The 24,544-nt window shown below is 37.4% G+C and overlaps 1 protein-coding gene across 1 annotated transcript in view; it reads left to right on the top strand.

Moving 5' to 3' along the window:
• The window catches only part of LOC139722349 (uncharacterized), a 104,387-nt gene that overhangs the window by 76,887 nt on the left and 2,956 nt on the right, over positions 1–24,544 (top strand). The window contains exons 9-22 of the mRNA XM_071633687.1: positions 141–257; positions 1,607–1,729; positions 2,489–2,611; positions 3,358–3,480; positions 9,212–9,331; positions 9,950–10,066; positions 10,431–10,631; positions 11,061–11,237; positions 19,372–19,476; positions 20,289–20,408; positions 21,432–21,527; positions 22,982–23,104; positions 23,452–23,547; positions 24,090–24,209. Of these exons, the coding sequence (XP_071489788.1) occupies positions 141–257; positions 1,607–1,729; positions 2,489–2,611; positions 3,358–3,480; positions 9,212–9,331; positions 9,950–10,066; positions 10,431–10,631; positions 11,061–11,237; positions 19,372–19,476; positions 20,289–20,408; positions 21,432–21,527; positions 22,982–23,104; positions 23,452–23,547; positions 24,090–24,209 (1,761 nt within the window). The remainder of the gene's footprint in view (positions 1–140; positions 258–1,606; positions 1,730–2,488; positions 2,612–3,357; positions 3,481–9,211; positions 9,332–9,949; positions 10,067–10,430; positions 10,632–11,060; positions 11,238–19,371; positions 19,477–20,288; positions 20,409–21,431; positions 21,528–22,981; positions 23,105–23,451; positions 23,548–24,089; positions 24,210–24,544) is intronic.

The following is a 24,544-nucleotide window of genomic DNA, read 5'->3' as shown; positions in this document are numbered from 1 at the left end:
AGGACCAACCAGCTTCTCACAGACATTGAGTTCAAGCTCTTTTGATATTTGAGATTGCCGACTAAAACAGAATCAGAATAGACATCTCAAGAATTTTGTCTTCTGATTATTTTCTTAATGCCTCTCTTCTCTCCCTTTAGACATTGATGAGTGCGCCAGTCGACCTCACGGCTGCACAGGAAAATGCATCAACACGATTGGCTCGTTCCACTGCAACTGTGCCAAAGGTTACTCCAGCATCAGTGGACGGTGTATCGGTAAGGGAGACAGCACCCTGGTGTTCTCCTAATATTCAGTCTCCTCCTGCATTTAGATATGCCGTAAATTATCTTCAGGGGCTCACCAGCATGTCTACAGTGATTTGAGGAGTTTTTGGATGAAGAAAATATAGCACACCATTCTAATAGCTATATTATTGGCAGAAAAGCCAGTCCTACCAACTTCATGATATTTTGTCCAGTTGTCTTATGATACAAGTACATGTATCTTCATCAAAATAAAGTTTGGATTCTCATTATTGTATCATAATAATATTGACAATGATATCCTTTTTCCTTTTAGTTGCTCAAATAATGCTAGTATACCACAAATTATCATAACTGTAGAATTTCACAGTGTAGAAATGCTTGCACTTATCATGTGAGTAGATGTCACATTTGAAACATAAATGCCAACTTATTTTGTCCACATGGATTTGTCCCAGTTGCTTAAATCATATTGATTATTAGTGAAGTTCAACTTTGAATTATGCAGTATTCCGATTTGATCAGATACAGGAAAAAATGCATTGGTTATCTGATTCCACAGTACCAGCACCTATTGATTAATGCAGTAAACCTTGGATGCATTTCTATGTACAGGGAAGTGGTTTGAATTATAGAGAGTAATCATTACTAAATGATAACACTGTTCTTACACATTAATTCAATCATAATGGATTAATTGCACCTTTCTTAAACATTGCCATGATAGATTGATTACACCTACCTTCTTACACATTTATATTTTAATAATAATAATAATAGTGAGACTCTTATAAAGTGCACGTTTCTACCTAAAAAAGATACTCAAGGCGCTATAGAACAGAGTGTGTGTGTGTGTGTGTGTGTGTGTGTGTGTGTGGATAATAATGTTGTAGTCCATGAACATATTTTTTTTCTGTAATTCTTGTTTGCTTTATTTGTACTATTTAATCTACACAAGTCATTAATGATGGCACTCTGGAGCGGTAGGAGACTACACACGGAAGATCATAGAGTGTCATCAACTCTAAATTGTTACAACGGTATCACAAAAAATAATAAGACAATAAACCAACAAACAATAGGCCTATATACGTACACATACTATACATACAGGTATACAATATTGTCAATTTAAATTGAAAATATATGTCTTGAGATTCTTTTTGAAACCATCAATGGAAGATGCTTCTCTAAGAGATTTTGGTAGGCCATTTTTGTATCTACATTTTGTAGATTTACATTTGTATCTACTCCATGACTGAATTGCTCTTTTCTATTTTTTTTCTTCCAGACGCTCAGCGCTTAGAAACATTGTAATAAGTGCTCTATAAATGATATTTATTATTATTATTTACCATTAGATGTAAATGAATGTCGGACAGCCAACGGTGGATGCCAACACCTGTGTATGAACACAGAGGGAAGCTATTTCTGTACGTGTAGGACTGGATATTCCCTCAGCCAGGATTCTAGAACTTGTTCAAGTGAGTAAAATGTGACTTGATATTACTTCTGCATCAAAGATACACAAGGAATATTATTTAGATGTCATTCAGTAATTGGACCTGATGTTCCTGTATCAAGACCTTTGTTTCCCTCACTGAGAGCTTAATCTCTGTTTGAAGTACTGTTTTTTATTTTTAGGTTCTGAGATTTGCTTTCTGTGTATTACATTTGGAGTGCACATTTGATATGTTTCAGAACATGATTTTGTATATTTAAGTTATTTCCAGAATAACTGTTGTGCAGACAATATGTTTCATTCTGCAGGATTGACCAATTCCAAATGTTACTGCTATATCATCATGATTTACTTGTTGATTGTACACTTTTTTTTTTTACTTTGAATAGAAATGTTTGTCAATATATTTTTTAAATAATTGTGTTGATTCTTATTTACCGCACAATATGCCTTTATTAAATGAAACCATTGGTTTCTGGTATCTTACTTTAAAGACCATGAACCACGATATAGCCTCTCTTTCTCTCATTCTCTCTCTCTTTGTTGTTTTTCTCTTTTTCTGTAAAAAATATGCATAAGTAATAAACAGAACTGCCACTTAATGCACAAAAAGAAAAACATGTGCTCCTGTTGTTTTGTTGAATTGTATTTATGTTACAATGAATTCTCATCTTTGGAAGAAACTTACTCAACAAATTATGACTGTCATATTTATGATAGCATCTCTCTCTCTCCCCCCTTAATATGTTTCTCTCCTTATACCACCTCTACTCACATAAAGGTATGAATGCCTGTGACCAGTATGGCAGTATCTGTGAGTTTGGCTGTGATGATGTGGATGGTTCCTTCCGGTGTCGCTGTCCACAGGGATTTGAGCTCCATGGCAACGGGCAGAACTGCATCGGTGAGTGAAAGGGTGTGGCAGAAGATGAGGTGACACACCTATTTGGACCACGCCCACTTAAAACCATGCCCATAAAGACCATTCCCATTTATACCACACCCATTCAGACCAAACACATTTTGACTACACCCAGTTAGCCTGTACCCATGTCTTCCCTTCTGCTTTTGATTGATGATACCGAGACCAATGAGCAATCATCTTCAAATAGAAGACTTGTAACCAGACACAGCATGTAGAAAAGACAGTAGAAGAATACTTTTGGTTGACTGCGGAGTTATCATGAGTCTTGTAAATTTGAACAGATGAGAATTTTTGTATACTATTTCATTAACATGAGATTTTTTTTTTACTGTGCTTTCTGCTATGCCACTGTATCATACTTTATGCTATATGATTACATGACATTTATTGTTTCTCAGTGTATACTGCATATCAATCCAGAGGATGTATAGTGTACAGTAAACATTGAACTATACAGTATGAGAGAGTAACTTACTGTTGTCCATATTCCCAGGATCTCTATTAGTACATGATTACCTGCATCCCCACTCCTTTGAGCATGTGATATGGTCTTGCATACCTTGTCATTTTGTGTTACCTGTGTTTGTGAGTGTATAATTGTCTTGATTCGATCATTTGATATCAGAGAATAGAACACACTTACAATAGAAATGTGACTCTTTAATGCGCAGAGAATTGGTATGACCATTTTGTTGTAATAATCCCTTTGTTTTTGTTTATGGTAGATATCAATGAGTGCACACTGGAGAGAGGTCTGTGCCACTATCAGTGTATCAACACCAGGGGCTCCTACCGCTGCCTCTGCCCACCGGGATACGAGCTGGGTCTAGACGGCAGGATGTGCACAGGTGAGATGGATTGTGGGAAGGCATTAGGAACGAAGGAAGAGATTAACCCCTTACATGCCCAGGCACTTAGGCTGCAACTTGGTTTATTTTGTTTCATCAGCATGCAGTTAACTCCTTAAAACTTTACCTGGTTGTATTAGAGTTCACCAGCAGACAGTGAGACAATGTGGCCTTTTCCAACAGGAAAACCAAGCAGGGATTGAGGGGGATAAGATAATCTCTATTCATTAGCAATTAGTTATGCACATATCTTTCCCAAATGGCAGAGTAAGCACTCAGCAAGATGCTTACCTCAAATGTGTTGATTTGAGATATTTGCGATTAAAGTTCCTACAGAAACAAGGAAAGTATTTAGAAAATATGGAATATCTTTAATCATAACTTCAAGAATATTCCTTTTTATGTAACAAATGGGGTATTATTGAAAAGGTTTTATTTTGATCTATCTGATGAAGGACATACTTTATTCTTTTAAAAACGGTGCTGAACTCTTTTTGTGATCAAACTCTTCAAATTCAAACTCACTCTCAGAATTTTTTTGATTAATTTCAAGGTTGTCATTGTATTGTATTGTATTGTATTGTATTTATTCAGACAAATCAAAAACAACATGTCTAGGGGTGCAAAAAAAGGTACGAATACCCATGCATGTCTGCACCCCTGGAGTACATCATCACAAAATTAAACAAATTAAAAATTATGATTGGAACATTGAAATACAAAAATCGAAATACATATAGGTACAAATATAATACAGTTATTGTAAAATGACAATGAAATCAAACTCTGGCCTTCGGAACAGCAATATATTGCACAAAAAATGGGTAACCAGGATAAAATGTAAATAAGTGATATCGCAAGAGAGGAATAATCATCTAAGACAACAAACCATATTGCAGGGTATACTAGCGGAATATTAAAACATGGACGAATACATAAAAAAAGTCTATATCATAGTATATGCACATTAATATTGCACCGGACAGAGTAAGGTTAAAATTCATCAAATGAGACTTATATGATATACATGATACATTGTAGAATGAATTCACATACATAAAAACTGTCTTAATAAATATTTAAAGCGAGAAAGAGATGTACTGGCTACAATGTTACTTGGCAATGAATTCCATTCTTGTGAAGTCTTGAGATAAAAAGAACATTTGAAATAATCAGTTCTTGCAAACGGGATATATACTTTCTTATTATGATCATTTCTACCAAATCTGTTCTCTCGTGTAATTCTTTGTTGTCCAGTATTCACTATATCATTTATCATTTTGTAAAACATTATAAGTCTGAAATACTTACGTCTTGTAATTAATTTCGAGAAATGTATCTTTTGCAACAACGTATCATAACCTGTTTCCCAGTCACGAAACAATAATCTAACAAACCTCTTCTGAACCCGCTCAAGTACGTTAATGTGAGATAATCTGTATGGATCCCATGCAGCAGCACAATATTCTAAACATGGACGTATAAGAGAATTATATAAACTGATTAAAACATGTGAGGGACAATGTAAAAAATTCCTTTTTATGACACCAATAATTTTATTACATTTAACATACGTTTCATTACAATGATCGTTCCAGTTGAGTGTTTCATTGATAATTATTCCTAGATATTTTTCTGAATGAGTTATACTTAATTTCTTTTCACATAAAACATAATCATAATCATATTTTGTCCTTTTCCGTGACATTTTCATAATCTTACATTTATTAACATTAAAGTCAAGATGCCATGTCTTAGACCATTTACACAAAGCATCAAGATCTCCTTGTAAATCGTCACAGTCTTCAAGTGAATTAATACACCTATACAAAATGCAATCGTCTGCATAAAGACGAATATTGGAAGATATATCATTAGTAATATCATTTATGAAACATAAAAACAAAATCGGACCAAGGATGGTTCCCTGCGGGACACCAGACTTAACATCAACCCAGTCGGCACATTCCCCGTTGAGCACAACCCTCTGCTCTCTATGTTCTAGAAAATTCATGATCCATTTCAAATTGGAGTTTACTACACCGTACCTTTGTAATTTAATTTCTAAAAGACTGTGCGGAACACTATCAAACGCCTTGGCGAAATCTAAAAAGACGATATCCACTTGGGAGCCTGAGTCCATCGCACTTGACCAATCGTGAATAGCTTCGATCAATTGTGTCTCACATGAGCGCTTTTCACGGAAACCGTGCTGACCGTCACACAATATGTTGTTCACTGACAGGTGATTAACAAGTCGACGACACACAATCTTTTCAAGTAATTTGCACACAATAGAAGTCATAGAAATTGGACGATAATTATTTGGGTCGTTCTTCTCACCTTTCTTAAATATAGGGCAAATGTTAGCTCTTCGCCAGTCAACGGGCAGCTTTCCCGAGGACAAAGATTCATTGAATAATTTACATAAGGAACTGGCTAATTGTTCAGACCCTTCTTTCAATATTTTTGCTGGCAAGCCGTCTGGTCCTTGGGATTTACTGACATCAATATTCTGTAATAATTTACGTACTTCAGCGACATCACAAACAATATTTTCCATGACTGGAACACAAAAAAACAAATCGTTTAGTTGGGGATGAGTAAACTGGGAATCATTGAATGTAAACTGAAACTGTGTATTTAAAATATGTGCAATCATTTTGTCATCTGTTACGTGAGTTCCGTTTACTACCAAAGATGATATCGTCTTTTGTTCAATCTTCTTTGATTTAACAAACTTCCAAAATCTTTTCGGATTTTGCTTTATATCCTCACATAAGGTATTACACATATAATTCTTATATTTTTGTTTCAACAGTTTCTTAGCTTCCCGTCTTATTTGTGAAAATTTTTCACGGTCATTCTTAGCGTTCGTTGTTTTAGCAATATCATATAACTTCTTACGTTTTTTAAGTATTTTCTTCACTTCTTTATCAATCCATGGTACGTAAGAACCAATAGTTACATTGCGTTTAGGTATGTTTTTCTCAACTGCATCTAGTAGACTACTCTTCCATATTTTCCAATCGGACTCAATGTCATTACATGATTTACCGTGCATTTGCGATTGTAACAGATCATTTCTATAAGAATCAAAGTTAGCTCTTGAGTAAAGATAAATCATCCTATGATTCTGATTCATTATCTGTGTGTTACAAAGAATCTTAAAAACAATAGCATCATGATCACTTATACCTGAAATAATTTTCACATCACTTATCATAGTTGGATCAGTTGAAAATAACAAATCTAGTGTATTACTAGATGTTATTGTAATTCTGGTTGGTTCCGAGATGTGTTGATAAAAAGAATTCATTTCTATTATATGTAACATTTGATCAGTCAACTGAGAATTGTCCAAATCAGTAACAAACCCGTCTGACCACTTTAACTGTGGGAGATTAAAATCTCCTGTCAGAATAATTTGCTTATTTCTCTTACCATTTTCGGTTATATGTGACAGAGATTTTTCTAATTCATACATATTGATCATACAACTATTTGGTGGTCTGTAGAATACACCTAAAAACAACGATTTCTTATTTGGAGAAGACATTTCACACCAGAGTATTTCACAATTTGTTTCTAAATCTTGGCGATGCGTTACACATATCTCTTGCTTATGAGCAATAAGTACACCACCACCATGTCTATTTCTATCTTTCCTTAACACGCTGTAATTTTGTGGAAAAATTTCAGCTGATATAACGTCACACCCCAAGTGCGTCTCAGTACAAAACATAACATCGGGATTTTCAATTTCTATGATTGCCTGTAATTCTTCCATCTTATTAACAACACTTCTCACATTCAGAGATATACATTTCAAGGTTTGATCAACATTATATCTACACTTATCAGAACTAAAACATTTCATACTTTTATCTGTTCTGCCTGTCTCTCTGTCTTTACCCTCATGCCGTGCATAGCATGACCCATGAACAATCTGACGGGCACTCTCTTCTTGGCCGACAATCTAGAATGGACAAAGTTTCGCTTTGTGTCCATATTGCATACATCGACTACACTGAAGTTGCATACCATGGCGACATGACTGCGACCTGTGATTGGGCTCTCCGCAATTTTGACAGCCGAGCGGGACTCCATGGTAGCTGGGATACAACTGAAGGGGTGGGGCACGGAGCACTGATGCGTACGATGGTCTGTCGAGAGCGTAACTGTAAGGGATGCGTTGGATGTCGGTATTTGTGCGCTTTTGGAGTGGCCGGGTGGGATGGTACACGCGAGACGTCGTGGGGTGGGGTGGCTGGTTGAGGTGATACATGTGATGGTTGGATGGGCCGTGGGGAGGAGGACCTTGGGGAGGCGGGTGGGAATCGAACCGTTGCTGTCGGAGGGGTAGGTTGGGTTGAGGATAGTATGGATGCGAGCTCGGTTGACTGGGAGGTCCGTTGCTGAGTGGGGGCGTGGTTGTTGCTGTGGCGAGATGGCGGCTGGGGGGTGGTTGACGATTTGGGGGCATCTGACGAGAAGTTGACGGATTTTGATGGAGACTTTGTTTATCTGTTCGTAGGGTTCCTGGAGGTGTCGGTGGTTCACTTGAGGGGGGTGCAGTTCGGGGTGCGGCTGATGCAGAAGCCTTGGGGATGTCCAACAGGGCATCAATAGCGTGCTGCACTTTACGTAACTCCATTGTTAGGTCGTCGACTCTTTGAGGCAGGCATTTGCATTTCATACAAAGAGGGCCAGAAGAGTCACGGGGAAGGGCGCACAGTTGACAAAGGCGATCTCTCGGCTGGTGAACTGAACTATTGTGAGACGACTGGTCGCTGGCAGTAGAAATGTCACTGTCCTTCTCAAGTACAATGCGGGTGCGGGTGAGGACAAAATGGCGGACTATAACCGGATTTAGCTCAGGGTATATCGCACCCAAGTCCTTTTCGATGAGGTTGTCCTCAAGGTCGGTGTCGGTCTCGATATTGAGAAGGCGTGATAGGCATATTATTTCCAGTGCCTTTCTGGTACTTTGGACAGTTACACCCTTTGGTAGTTTAAAGGAAAAGTTGCCAGATCCTGGTATCCCCTTGTACTTGTTTGATTTAGGGCCGGACACCATGGTTTCAGTTTACTGGAACGTAGAGTTTCAAGTTCGACACGGCACACACAGGTGGGACTAACGACCGACGAATGTGTGTGAACGGTATGTGGGTTAAACGAAATATGTACTTACTGTCGGTAACAGTAACATCTCACTTGGTAATCCATTTCGTGGTTGAAGCAAAATTTCAAGGTCAGTGATATTCCCGGGAGGTCCACATTTAGAGAGTTTTCTGCTGGTGAGATGACAAGTCCGCTTTTCAGAGTTTTGACGCCTAGAAACTTGTTGAACACCTTAGAAAGTGCACCTTAGAAAGTGCGTGCATCTTCAAGCTATGAATGCTTGTTTGACAACAGTCTTCTGCATTCACACTTTCAATACATGTGCTATAATTCAGTCAGATCATAATGATTCACTATATCCCGAGTGGTTCCCAATTGATGTGTTCTCTTATTCTTTTCTTTAATCTGTACACGTATATCTCAGTTATGTTCGGATGTACACACTGTATGTTCTATTGTCTTGAGAACGATAAGAAATGACTGTATTTCATTTCTAATATATATTATATGCAGAAAATTCCCAATAAATTCATTTCAATTGAATTGAATTGAATTGAATTGAAAATGACATCTTCCATTATTTTCTCAACTTTTCTCTGTGGTTTAGATGTGGATGAGTGTCAGCAGGAACACGGATGTCAGTTTGGATGTGAGAACACAGCGGGTAGCTTCAGGTGCACCTGTCCACCTGGATTTGAGGGTCTTGATGGGTACGCCGAGTGCCAAGGTAAGATTGCAAGCATTGGACTGATTATTTGTATGTCTGTTTGAAGGTTTCCATGGTGGTAGAATGTCTACTGGTAGGTGGTTTCATGGTATACCCCAGAAGTACCCTCCCAGATAGGCTTACCATGTTTTGCTGAAATTACAGCAAAAATGTGAATAGGGAGAATGGAAATGAGCAAGTTGGTCCTGGGACTTTCATTTTTGTGATTTCACTGAAATTACAGCAAATCTATTGATGTAAGTGGGGTATTGAGATTTGTTGAAAAGCAAAGGGATTGTCTTATTTTGCCGTAATTTCAGCACTTTTTTATCTCGTGGACTAACCTGTAAATATGTGGAGAACTTGTGTTATGAACGGGAATTAAAAAAAAAAAAACTTGACAATGCTTGAATTTGTCATTTTCTACCAAACACTGTCTTTTATTCTTTCTTTGATGTGAGTGTGGTTCTATAAAAGACCTACTCAATTCTTATTTTGTGGCAAGCATATTGCAGCTTCCTGAAGATGGGTGATGAAAGTTTGTGATACCCTCTTTGTATTGTCATGAATTACAACACAATTGATAACCAAATGTCTGTAACTTTCTAGCCCAACATCATATTTCCTCTCTCACTCCAGCTCCTAGTGAGTGTGCTGCAGGGCTCTGCTCACACAGGTGCATCAACACACCGGATGGTTTCCGCTGCATGTGTCCCCAGGGTTACCGTCTCCATGACAACGGACGGCACTGCGAAGGTATGACATTCCAAAATATTTTGTCTTGCTTGGTTTTGTATTCTTGCTTACGAAAATGATAGTGGACAGTGATTTTCTGAGTCAGTAGACTTGTTGCCCTAGGCAGTATTTGTGTGCATGTTATGATGATGATGACGATGTTGTTGATGAGAATGATGGTGATGATGATGATGATGACAATGACAATGACAATGAGGACAGTGATGATGATGACCATGATGATGATTATGTTGATAATGGTTTTGATGGTAGTGGTGATGATGATGATGATGATGATGATGGTAATGATGATGATGATGCCTTCACACTCCTATTGAAATAAACAATATAGAAGCTTATGTGTGTATGTTCTTCCTACCACCAGATGTTGATGAATGTGCCACGCCCACTCAAGGGGGATGCCAACACGAGTGCCGTAACACCCTTGGTAGCTTTGTCTGCTCCTGCCAGGAGGGCTACATCCTCAACGTGGACCAGAGGAGATGCGATCCTGGCCCAGACTGTACCACCTGTGACAACTGTCCCCGGGGTGAGAGGCTGAACCATGAGAGTGGAGTCTGCGAAGGTAAGAACATGAGAGTGCCAGAAGGGCACTATTGCGTTCTAAGATTTGAGCATAAATAAAAACAATACAATCAATTTTCATGAAATAAAAAGTTTATTTAATCAAAAGTGGGTAGATTTATAAGCATTTTTCCGAATAAAGGGCAGAATAGAACCATTGTGGTTTTAATTTCGGATATTTTATAGAAATTAAAGTTAATTCAAAATTTTCACCATCATACCAATAACTCAATACCCCACAAAATTGTGATAAAGCCCTTCTGGTTCTCAGCCGCCAATATGTACAAGCGTTTTTTACCCTTGTCATCATAAGAAGACATGGAATGAAACAAATTTCAAACTTTTTCCCATGATAAAATGAAATGCGCAATAACCTATACACCTGTTTTAAGAAGAATTAGATATCAAACTATATCATTTGTCCTTCCAGATCTAAATGAATGTGACCTTGCCAATGCCGGTACCACCCTCCCCTGCCGGGACCCCCGCTGTCCCAACGGACCTGAGCCCAAGTGCAGCCACATCTGCATCAACACCCAGGGAGGCTACTATTGCACCTGTCCCCGAGGGCAGACCCTCATGCCGGATGGCCACACCTGTTTCGAAGGTTGGTGGTTCAAAACCCATCATGCTTGCATGGTTTGCGGGACTGATGTGTTTTGGCCTTTTGTCCCATTTTTTGGCCCTCTTTTTTTTGCCTTCTTGGGCATGCTTATTAACAGTCATTGCTTTAACTCCTGTCCCCGTTATGTTTTGATGAAGTTGATGAAATACCACCTTCATGGAATTATTCAGAGATTGACCCCATCGTAAAAGATAAATATTCCAGGGGCGGGTCCAAGAATTCCGTAAAGGTGAGGTGCCTTTACATGATTAAAGGGGAGGTGCCATCCCCCCCCCCCCCATTTCTTCTTTATATTTCCTTTGTGTAAGCAAAAAATAAAGAGGGGGCGTACACCCTGTGCGCCCCCCTTTAGATCCGCCTCTGAATATTTCTCGTATAGATGATAGAAATTTGCAGTGTTACTACCTGTGTAAGCTATCTTTATACCATTCCTGCTGGAGAAGGGTAAAAAAGTTTGCTTTATCATCATTAATAGCTTAGACCACAGCATTTAAGTGATGTGTACAAACCTTGTCTGTTTCTTCATTTAACGTAACCCACATAACATGTGATTGCGCTCATTGCCTTAAACACTTTCATGATCTACAAATTCCATTGTGTTGGCTCTTGTTCCCTCTCATTCAAAAGATTGTGAGCAAAGGCAGAGGTAATAGCAAGGGTATTTGCATAACCCTGTATTCAAATACTTTGATAAAAGTTTTGTGAATTCCATTACTGGTCTTTGCGAGTCATACATTTGAAAGTCTGTGTGTATTCCACAGTGCAGAGGAAAGGTTTGTGCAATTATGTAATTATGTGTACATGTACTGTACCTAACAAATTTCCTTCTCTATTGTTCATTACTACACACATATATAATATTTATGAGAATGCATTTCATAGGCCACTTCATAGGCCCTTCATAGGCATTTCTTTAAGAAGTCACAAATTCTGAGACATACATCGATACATGTAGTGTCCATTTTCACACTTCTGTTTGCCTGTACAAATAGAATCACAAAGTGTGTCTATATATTTGTTTATTTAAATACTTATGACACTTTCACCATATGTTATTTAAGTTATGTTATTGTAGTCAATGTCAACAAGTCCTTGAGTTCATGCATCGATTATCATTGTATTACTGTTAATTTGTTAATGAAAAAAAAAACCTATACTTTATAGATACAGTGTACGTATATCCCACATCAGAATTTAGAATAATATATGAAAGGTGTAAGAACAGTTAGTTACCTACATTGTACATGACTTCCACAGTTCACACCTCTACCAACAGGATACAGAATAAAGGGTAAAGAAAATCGGCAAAAGGTGTTAAAAACAAACAAACAAACAAACAAACAAACACAAACAAACAAAAAATAATATGCTATTCAGCATGTAATTATTACTTTGTAACAAGCTCTCATGTTTTACCTGTTAAAAAACATGTCCCAAGTATGTACTAAATGTTGAAAAAAAGTCATTTTTTGGTTGGTACTTGGTATAAGGTTATTATGCAATTATTACTTTATTTGTAGTTTCAGGCACTAAGTAGGTTCTAGCCCACCATACATGTAATGTGTTAAATTCACAACTTTACTTGTGTAGGCAGTAGATGGGGTGAGGGTGTGGGGAAAGCAAATTATTTGCGACATCACAATAATGCAATACAAATGTCAGATTCCAGACAGAAAACTTATCTGAATTAATTGAGTGTACATCTTAAGGTCACAAATATAATGGTAGACTTCCAAATTTTGTCATCTCCTCTATCATGCACTTGCATGTTCTCCCATTGTAGGAGTTTTCTATTTCTCATACCCCCTTTCCTTTGAGGTAAAAATAGATTATATACTCAGATGTCCCTATCCTGAATTCATTATATTTAATATCTCATGCTTTTAGTCGTTAGATCCATTGTTCTACATTTTCAGTCCTCAGACATTGTTGTCATTGTCTGTCTGTGTAGAAAAGCTGCTATTAATGTCATGTCTGGTCTTGATGAGTGTCGTATGTGACTGTGCATCACAAAACGAACAAAAAGTTGCACACACTGATTTTGTGTGAGGACTGAAAATAGGTGAAATGGGTCAACCTAGCCAATCTTGACTTTTCTGTATTTTCTGAAAGAGCAAGTCTTCCTCTATATTTTGCTAAAATTTGGGATAATGAAACAAACAGGAAGGTGTGTGTTTTTTAGCAGTTTTATCTCTAACACTTTTTGTTTAAAAAGATAGTGTGATTAGGTGTGTCTTTACAGTCCTTTATTCATTTCTTAAAAACCCTGTACACACTCTTCACTTTCAACTCTAATAACTTTAGAAAGGATGATGCTACTGCTTTGAAAGTTGGCACTAATCATGGACAGAATGTGTTGATAAAACATCTTCAATTTCATCTTAATCTGATAATTCCTTCATTGTTGTTACTCCAGTGGTTTACATCCTTTTTTTTTCCCATTCATCACACAGCTGGCACGGCTTGGTAAAGATTAAGCACTTCAATAGACCCTGTGCTTCAGAGCCTCTTTTCTCAGTTCTTACTTTTCTGAGTTTGTGCTTTCATTCCAGTATGTAGATAGGTTAGGAGAGTCCATTTGATGTGAGTTAAATAAATCATTTTGTAGCTTAAATTCAGCTCTTTCAGAATATGTTTTTAACTGAAACTCCATGTCTGGTGACTTTTTGATGGTTTTGTGATGCAGGGTCACATATGAATAGAATCTTTGAATCCACTCTCATTTCATGGTGTGTTCATACTCCTTGCAGGCATTCATTGAAATGTTTCATCATATCATGGTTTATCCAAAGAGTGTGATTTGCCTCTCACTTTCCACATCTTCAGCCCAATGTTATATCATGCCCTGTTCACATTCCCCTCATAAGATCATGCAGTGTCTGTTTCAAATCATCATGCTGTGTTCATACATGTCACATCATCCATCATGTGCACAATCGTCTCTGCTGCTTTGAGCATGCTGCATGTCTTACCGTCGATGCTTGTTTGAACACACTACACACACGCAGTACCCAGAAACCCGATGTGTAGCCCAGCCTGTATGAACGGGGGTACCTGTCGCTATGCCCCACACTGCTCCGACAAGCCATCTTGCCCCACAGCATGCGCCTGCCTATGGGGCTTCTTTGGCCCGGTTTGTGAATATGGTGAGCACCCCCGTGAATTGTACACAGTCTCATTGTGAGTGTATGACAGTGCATCATGTGGTATCCATTCTCCTCTGTGATCTCTATAGTCATTTCCTGTACAAATGAAGGCTTCCGTGCACATGTTCAATGTATTCATGTATAGAGTGCAATAATGTATGTTTTGTCATGTAGAAAATGAACACAGGAACCCCACCATTTTTGTTTCTTTACAGTTTGGTAAGTATATGCCCAATTTTGTGCATATGAGATTTGTAATTGCATGATTTGCAGTTTTTTTATTCTATAGAACTGACAAGTATTTCCTAAATAATCAGAAAGTGTAGCGCATTAATGAGTATAGAAATCGTCATTGGAGAGCATTGTGAATAGGAGAGGAGAGAGATAAGAGTAACTGATGATGAATTTAAACAAATTCCACCAATTACATGATATCACATTCAACAAAAACTTTTGCACATTCGTAATGACATCTGCCATATCTAAAAAAAAAAAAAAATGTCCACCAATTTATCACCTCAAAGACCTTCATTTTCACCTGCTTTCTTGTCTGCCAGATATAAGGATTGCATCGGATTAAGTGCAGAGTAATCAATGAAATGAATGTAACAAATATCAACTAGTGAGCTCATCAAGCAAGTCTTTTTGCAACATCATTTCTCCATCAGAGCCAAAAGGACTGATGAGTTTTTTTTGATCGTATATATTGATGACTGCTTTTTGTAATTCATGACACGGTATCTCCCAGGCAGTTAAATCATGATAAACATTATGAATAGCCCTGTCATAGACTCGCATCAGCCAAGATATACTTAGGACTGAGTCTGAATGGGTTTGATAGCCAGCCAAGCCCCTCCCACAACCCGCACAGTCTACTCGTTCTGCGAGACTGCATGAATCAACGGAGGAAGTTTGTTTCCATGCCGAATGTTCAAGAAAAGGAGGACAGGCATGTGAGAGCTGGCCCCAAAAAGAAATCGGGAGAAAAAAAATAAGAAAAAGTGAGAGTTTGCTGCTCCCAGGGGGATACATTCCTTCCTCAATTAGAGAATGACACTACAGGAAGTGTGGCTTGAGTTGGAGGCATTTCTGCCCTTGTCTGATCAGGGCCGATGCCATCCCAGGTTGCCATGGCGACCACATCAAACTTAAACGTTTGGGAGAGACGGGAATTGACTGCGGAGGAAGCCGGGGGAGAATGAGAGAAGATGGGAAAATAGGGAGATATCCAGACAGAAGAAAAACACATTTAAATTGATGGATAGTGAGGAGGGATAAGGAATTTGTCACTCTTGAGATTCAAGAATGCCTTCTGAGCCATTAAAGGACATGTTCACCTTATGTTGACTGAGAGAATGCATCAATATTATTAGAACACATCAGTGAAAGTTTTAGGAAAATTGAACCATCCATTCATAAGTTATGAATTTTTGAAGTTTCAGTGCCACCATCACTGGATGAGAAGACTAACTACAGTTTGTGATGTCACATACGTAAAATAATATAAAAGAATTTATAAAGAAAATGTAACATATGTGACCCGCTACAACAAAATGATCCTAAAGTCGGGCGTGGTGGATTATTTGAAAATTGCATGACACAATTCCCTAATCTTTCTGCTTTAAATTGATATATAACACATCTTATGAAAATAATTGGCTGCGGAGATATCAATGTTTAAAAGAGAGCATGTCGAGACGTCTGGGAAATCACTGTTTCGAGAAAAGCGCCCTAAAAGTTCTCCTTGCGAAGCAATCACGATCAAGGGACACGCAAGTCAGTATTCACCTCTGGACAATAGAAGGTAAGCCCTAGCAACCCCCGAAATGCTCATTCAAACACAGCGTCGGCGGTCTCCTCACCGACCAATCAGTGACCAGGATGCATAGCGCACCCCGCTAGCATGCACCAGTCGACTGGGCAGTGTGCGAGCTTCACGCTTCGGTTAGCAGCAAGCAGCAAACTGACCAATGAGATCACTCTGGTTGTTGTTAGGGGCGGAGCCTACGTGTGGCGCTCAATCCAAATGTTCGAACCCGTTTCTGCTTCGTTGAAACGCCAAAAAAACATGGCCCAGAAAAACGCTATTTTTGGGTCTGTCCTTTAATCATTTTCCTTCAAAAATTCGACAGATGATAGAAGACATGTCAGACTCTAATAATATGTCAAATTCAGAAAATCTTAAGTTTTGACCAATTTTGATGCTCTGACTTCAAACTCTATTTTCACGGCTTCGACCGTTCGCGACTTTAGGACCATTTTGTTGTAGCGGGTCACATATTTTCACTTTTCTAGCACTTTTAAAGAGCACTTGGCTTGCCTCTTCCATAATGCGGGGGGAATGATATTTCCTTAACATACATCAGTAACAGGTTGAGGGAATGTGTACCATTTAAAAAAAAAATGAAATTTTGTGGATTTCTTTTCATATTTCCTGTATGTCATTCTACGCATGTGACATCATAACCTGTAGTAGTCTTCTCATCCAGCAGTTACTGTGAAGAAACTGTAAAAACTCAAAGCTTTTGAATGGATTATCTGATTTTCGTCAAACTTTCACTGATGTCTTCTACTAATATTGCTGCATTACTCAATCCACATGTATGTGAAGATGAACTTGTCCTTTAAGTACCATAGTTCTGAAACTGCTGGTTTGGTAGCAACATTCTAGTGTACTGTAGGCAGTGCATGCCTGTATAAACCAAAAATCTCCCTGTGGACATGGTAGGAATCACAGCTCACATAATCAAAGTTTCAATATTTAACTATTAACTACTGAGGGTCATTCACCCTTTAGTGGGCTACCTTAGTGGATTGGCTTTGATATCTGAAAAGTGATAAGTAATAAATAATAAATACAGGGGGGCATTTCATGAAGGAACTTGCCGGATAAAATGTCCGACAAGTCAATTACATCAGACAAATTCAGAGAAATCAGCCAATCAGACTAAAGAATTTCTCAAAACTTGTCGGATATAATTGACTAGTCAGATATTTTATCCGACAAGTTTCTTAATGAAATGCCCCTCAGAGCACCTAATCCCTCTATTTAAAGCTCATGTTGTGTTATCATGGCCTTCCTGTTAGACTTATGGGCAAATTTGTACACCTGAAAGGACTTGCTAAACCGACAATTGGGTCATGTTTGATGGATTACTGCACACTGATGCAGAGGTTTGGCACGTCATGTTATTTCTATGTGCTGGGCAACGTAAAGAAGTTCATGTGACATAGAAAGCAACTGGTCTTTGATGTGTGTGAACAATATGTCAGTGATGAATTTACATGTACCAAATTACAAATTTCAGAAGGGAATACATTCTACCCTAAACGATGATAGAGTCAAGTGTGCCCAATGCGGGATGGACATGACTAATTTATCGGAAATTGGGAACAAGTGCAAGCAAATCACTCCACAGAAATGCAAATCACATTTCACTCTACCTGGCTGTGTATCAGATTTGATTTCATTTCAATATATTGCTCTTATTTAGATCTTCTATTCACATTCACAGCGACTGTTGAACATAATTGATAGAATTCTAAATCAGTGCATCTGTTACATTATGTTGGCGTAATAGTAGTGATATTAAACCATATTTGTAATGCACATAATACAATATTTCTAAGTGCAAGGGGAACAGAAGAAAGGATAATAGGGGAAAACTGAGAGATACCAAAGAAATATATTAAAAATACTAAATTACACATAATTAAAGATGAACATGACATAGATCGTATGTATCAGTAAACAACCAGGTGTTATGATTAGGCCTATGCTCAAAACTCGATGAAAGTGTTGATTACTATCATGCTTTCAACAAAATGTTATGAAATGAAAAGGCTTCTCCTTTGCTTTGAACTGTGCAGACATATACTAAAAAGATATGATCATATATACAATATGCCAAAGTATGTGGTCTGTTTACCGTTTCACTGTTCACAGTGTGTGGGAGATGCATTTATATCAATTCCAAGTCGGCAGCACACGGAGGAAAAGATATATAGCCCACATGTTTGGCATATCAAACGGAGGCCACAGAAATTACCTCCAAATTGATTTCACCGTAGGAGACCAAGTGAGATGATATGTTTGATGGTACAGATGTGAGACTGCGTGCTTCCGAAAGTCAGACACAGGACGATACGTTGACTGTACATTGAAACGTAGAAATGCCATATTTCAAGAGCAGTGCTGTGCCTCTTTTTAAATCTTCAGATACCATGCCCTATGGATATCATATTCCTCCCAATAGAGTTTGTATATGATACACAAAGTTTTTTTTCAAACAGGTAGTTAATTGACCATATGAATGCCAAAGATATGCATTTAGAATGATTGAGAGATAGTTTAAACTGTAATAAGCATCTAGAGATTTTAGGGTAGTTATGATTTCATTTCTCTGTTTATCTTCATCATTCCTTTGCTTCTGGATTGACAATTACCAAAAAAAAAACAACCACACACAAGCAAATATATGACGAAAACAATCTTACAAAACAACTTACAAAACCAACAGTCATGATTATATGAATGATGATTTGCATGGTTGTTATTATTATGAAATGAATTTAATGATAATAATAATAGTAATGATGATAATAATGTTGATAATAGTAATAATAATAATAATAATAATAATAATAATAATAATAATAATAATAACAATAATAATAATAATAATAATAATAATAATAATAATAGCAATTAGAGGTAGAAGTAGTATCATCTTTTTTCATTTTCAGTATTTGTAGAGTAATTCATCTGCTATTACTATTTGCTCACGATACCCTGCATTAAAGCCCATAGCCTACGTTGTAATTACAACAATGATAAAATAAAAGATACAGAAATTAATCATACACAATGTGTTTCTTTCGTGGTAAATTACTCCTGTGTAGAAATGATTCATATTTGTAGAGACTGCATTTGTAATCTGTCCTATGTGTGCCTGTCTTTGATACACCAGGAGAAGGCCAGTCAAACTGTCAGCCCCCCTGCCTTAATGGAGGCTCCTGTGTGGAGGGGCGCTGTGTGTGCCCCTCTGGACTAACAGGGCGCACCTGTGCCACAGGTGAGTGGTGGTAAATCTTCATGGCTGTATACCTCATAGAACTGAATTCCTTAGCACAGACATATGCTTTATTTCTACCCTCTATTAAACAAGTTAAAAGGTACGTATCTGTATACTGTGGAAATCAAATGGGAGAGCAAAGAAATCATTTCTTACTCTCTTTTTGTGCAAAGTCATACAGTACATTTTGAGAACTCAGGAATCTGCTTTAAAATGTTAAAGGCAATAGTTTGGTTTGATTCTTTTTATGGATGTTGTAGCAGATATTAAACCAAGCAAACTTGTAATGTATCTGATTTATGAATTTGCAGCATAATTCTACATTAATAGAATTAGGACATGAGAGTTGGAATATCATATTACCTTCTAGGTGCAAAGGAAATTAAAACAAATGTATCTGGTTTATGAATTTGCAACATAATTCTACAATAATAGAATTAGGACATGATGAGTTGGATTATCATATAACCTTCTAGGTGCAAAGGTGATTAAAACAAAATTTGGGAAAATGTATCCCTTTGTGTTCTCTGAGTGGCAATTAGCTCAGAAAACCCCGTAACATTTTACACAGCATCCAAAGTCCCTGGCACAGAATGGATTTTAACGGCATCTCTCTAGAATGGGATCCAATCTTGCAAAACAAGTGCAGTATGCAAACTATCCTATCATCTCTATTTCAGCAGTATGATTGTTTGACGATGTAGGAAGCATTTTTTTTTTATTTCTCAAGGGAAGGACTATTGAAAGCTATTAAAAAATGATTGAGGTATACGCGTATCAGTTCATTTTTGTTATGTGGTTGTTTGTTCCAGACATCAACGAGTGCCTGGTATCGGATCAGTGCCAGTACCAGTGTCAGAATACCTTTGGGAGCCACACCTGCATCTGCCCCCCTGGCTCCACCCTCAACAGGGACGGGGTCACCTGCAATGGTGAGTGGACAGTCACTTGTTACTTGTTGCAGGAATTCCATTCACAGCTCCAAGGAAGCTATACCGGGATGCAAATTGTGTCGTGTGCCAATGGAGGTGCCAAAGTGACAAGGTTGTGCATGTCTCTCTTATGTACAATAAAAGCGAGAGTGTCTGTGCAAGTGAAAACATTGGTCCCTTTCTACCAGCATGTAGAACCCAGCAGGAGGTTGCATCTTGTTGATGAAGGGCAGTGCTACCTCTCTGAATATGGCTAGGTTTGGAGTGAGTACCACAGATCCTGGTAAATTACTCCATAGTCAATTGACCTTGGGAAAGTTGCAAATTTGAATGTGTCTGTTGTAGCTTTGGGTGTGACATATTTGGCTGGGTGGTCATGTCTTCTGAAGTAAGTTGCTTGGATGATACCCTGAGGAAAAGGCATGTCACACCCTATTCAGACTGGTGGACTCCGCAACTTGGTGTAATGCTTGCTTGAGCCATGCAGAATGAATCCAGATTAGCCATTGCCCTTCTAGATAAAGTAGTTCCATGAAAAGTGGTCTTCTTTTTCTAAAGTCAAGATGCAAAATGGAGTTTTAGATTCTTCTAATAAAATAATGGATCCGAGTTCTTGTTGAGTCATGATAAAGATGTAAGACAAATGTTGATAGCACTATCAAAAGTGATAACAAACATCATCTGATTTGAAAACTGGAACAGATATTAGGACTTTCATGCATTTTACACACTCCTGAATTTGTGCAATAGTATTGATATAGACACATATTTTCCTTGACATATTGGTATATGTACAGAACATGATACTCTCATCTTCAAATAAGAACAAGTGGAGTTAAATGAGATTAACCCAGTTTAATAGAAAAATCAGTTTGGAGAAAGTTTCCACTTTTTATTTGCCTGATCACTCTACATTGTGATATACACTGCATAGTTTATAGCAGTGCTTCAAACCCTATCTTGTGTTGTCTTATCATATCTTTCTTGAACAATAATCCACTTTTTCTCTCTCTCTCTTTGCAGATAATTCATGCTTCCCAGGTTGTATGAATGGGGGAACCTGTAACAACAGCAGATGTATTTGCCCCAAAGGTTATTTTGGACCTACATGTTCAGAAGGTCAGTGTTGATGCACCGGGATAAATGTGGATGAGAAAAACCTTTTGTCCTTGCAGGGAGGCAAAAACTCCTTCAACAAAGATAAACATGAAGTTTTGGAAACTCAATCTTGTGCTCATTTACACTGACATCATGACAAAGTCTACAAATGTATTTCATTAGCCACTGAAGTTAGTAGGCCTGAATTAAGTGGGAGTACTAAGCAATTACCACATTTGGGAAGAAAAGTGCTGCTCGTTTTAAATTCAAAACATTTTTTGAAAGAATCCTATAGCAGAGTTGCTGTTGAAATTCAATGGAGGTTATAATGTTTCTTTGTGATCAGATTCATAAAATGAAAAATGGCCCAGTTAATTCAATTGGTATGTTCTTATTGACATTTTGTTAGCCAAAGATTCTCTTTTCCAAAATATGACAGCTCATTTTTGCCTGTAGAGTGCCAAGGCCAACCTCATTTATGTAAGATTAATATCCTGCTTTGTAGAGTTGTGAAAATGTTATAGATTTTCTTGCTGTTGTCAATGATTTCTTGATGATATGATGAAAGTCTAATTTTGTAAGAATCTTTATTCCATTAGAGTTGTCTGTCTTTATAGTCTAGAAGTTAAACTAATACATCATAAATGAATCAGAACATATCACAAGATGTTAAGCATTATCCTGTTTTCGAAGCAACAGTCTTCCTTGCAATTAGTCATGGCTGTACGCCAAAAATCATTTTAGGACAAGATGAGTGGGTTGAAATAAAGAGGGGTATTCTAATGAACGTGTGTGCAGGTGAGTGTAAACAGGAAATTGCAGTTAAGAAATGATTCAAAGGAATGTTAGGAATATTATTTAAAGGATTGGGTAGAATTCCTTTCTTTCCTTATCGTCAAAGTGAATAAATTCTAGGTAGGCAGCGTATGGAGTGGGCATTATGTATGGACATTTGTGTATGTAAAGTGCTTTGAGAACCAATCCGTGAGTTGAATTGTGCTTCATTATATTATTATTATTATTAGTAGTAGTAGTAGTATTGTTGTTGTTGTTGTTGTTGTTGTTGTTGTTATCATTATTATTATTATTATTATAATCATTATTATTATTGTTATCATTATCATTATTACTGTTATCTCTATCTTCACAAGATATCTCTTGGAGATTAATATCACGTCAAGTTCCATCCTGGAACCTTAGACTTCCAGTACTTTTCTCAGGATTCGTGCCGTCCCCAGCAATGCTGCTTTTTGGAGCGTTTGCAAAAAAAATTATCATTATTACTATTATTATTGTTATTATTATTATTATTATTATTATTATCATTATTATTATCATTATTATTATTATTATTATTATTATTATTATTATTATCATTATTGTTATTATTATTATTATTATTGTTGTTATTTTTATGATGATGATGATGATGATGATGATGATACTTCATTGTGTTTTTCTCTTCCATTGTAAAGATATCAACGAGTGTCTGAATCAGAACGGAGGCTGTGAGCACATGTGTCGGAACACACTGGGAAGCTTCGTCTGTTTCTGCCCCCTAGGGTCCAGACTTAACGCAGATGGACTCACATGCACTGGTAGGGGGCGCCCTCTTCTTTTTTAATTTATAATCTTATGTTTTTAGTCTGTGCATGTTACTTCTTGTAAAGAATATCTTTTAAATGTATGGCAACTTGGGAAGGTAGGTCAGAAATGATAATCCGTTGCATTGAATAACTCTTTTCAAAAATATGGATTTGGATATTAGAAATTTGTACTTGAAAGAGTGGATTTCTATGGGTATTAATAGGCCTTTTACATGTGCATTGATAGGAGTTATATGTGGTTTTCACAAATGTTCCACCTATTTGATTTTATATGTTGTTTTGATTTTGTATGAAATTTTGGTTTGCTATTTTGTTTATTTGTTCATTTGTTTGAACAGGTATTCAGTGTATTCCACCATGCCAGAACAATGGGACATGTATCAACCAACGCTGCCAGTGTCCGGCTGGTTTCCAAGGCAGTACATGTCAGATAGGTATGAACTAGGCCAGCACATTTCCCCCCCCCCCCTCCCCCCATCATCCCCCTTTCTTGATGCACTTTCACTTTTGTCCCCATGTGCAGTTAGAGGGGAAATTCAAAGATGAAATTGGAACAAGTTCCAAATATATTCAGATTCGCTGTTTTTTCAGACGTACAAATAAGTACAAATCTCTGAGTTTTATAATTCCTACAATATTTTAGATCACACCTAAATATCACAATCTATATTAGCAATCCTACATGTACACTACAGCTAAATTTTGCACATTGAATGCATTGGAATTGTAATATTTTTTTCCCAGTGTCATATAAATGCGAGTAAAGCTTTCAGCCTCTTGTATTCCTTTTAGATTCTTGTAAAACGTTAGGTTTTAGCTGTTGCAGCTATCACCTATGGATAGCTGGTGTACAGGATATTTGTTTTTCTTTACAAGAAAAAAAAGATACAGTTAATACCATTGTTACATATGTGACATCATATTTTGATGTCCCTTCACAATTTTTATGGTTTTATCTTTGTCAATTTCTCATAAGATGTCAACGAATGTACAGTCTCGGACATGAGTCCTTGTAGCGTTGGCTGTGTCAACACCTACGGGAGTTACCGCTGTACCTGTCCGGCTGGGTACCAACTCGGTGCTGATGGCAGGTCATGTAAGTACATTATGTGGTCTCAGAATTGGAAGTATTTATATCACAGTTTACTGCTTTATTGTTTGCCCGTGCTATCCATATTGGCTTACTTGGTATTTTGATTTTTTGAAAGCCAATTTTTCATATCAGTGGGAAAATTTACCTGCCCATGTATGTCTGCACACATATATGCCAACTAGAAAGAAAAACTACAGAATAAGAATTTAGTCTACATCTACACTGTGAAAGAGCTATCGGGTAAAATAAAAATATGCAAATACTCCCTGAGATTTTATGCATTTGTGACCCGCTACAACAAAAGGATCCTAAAGTCGCTGACGGCTGAGCTGAGAAAA

Source organism: Diadema antillarum, unplaced genomic scaffold, assembly GCF_040938485.1.
Source record: "Diadema antillarum isolate AM-2024a unplaced genomic scaffold, OU_Dant_1.0 scf00000001, whole genome shotgun sequence".
Lineage (NCBI taxonomy): Eukaryota > Metazoa > Echinodermata > Echinoidea > Diadematoida > Diadematidae > Diadema > Diadema antillarum.
The sequence above is the reverse complement of the archived record's forward strand: the minus strand, read 5'-3'. Positions and strand labels throughout refer to the sequence as shown.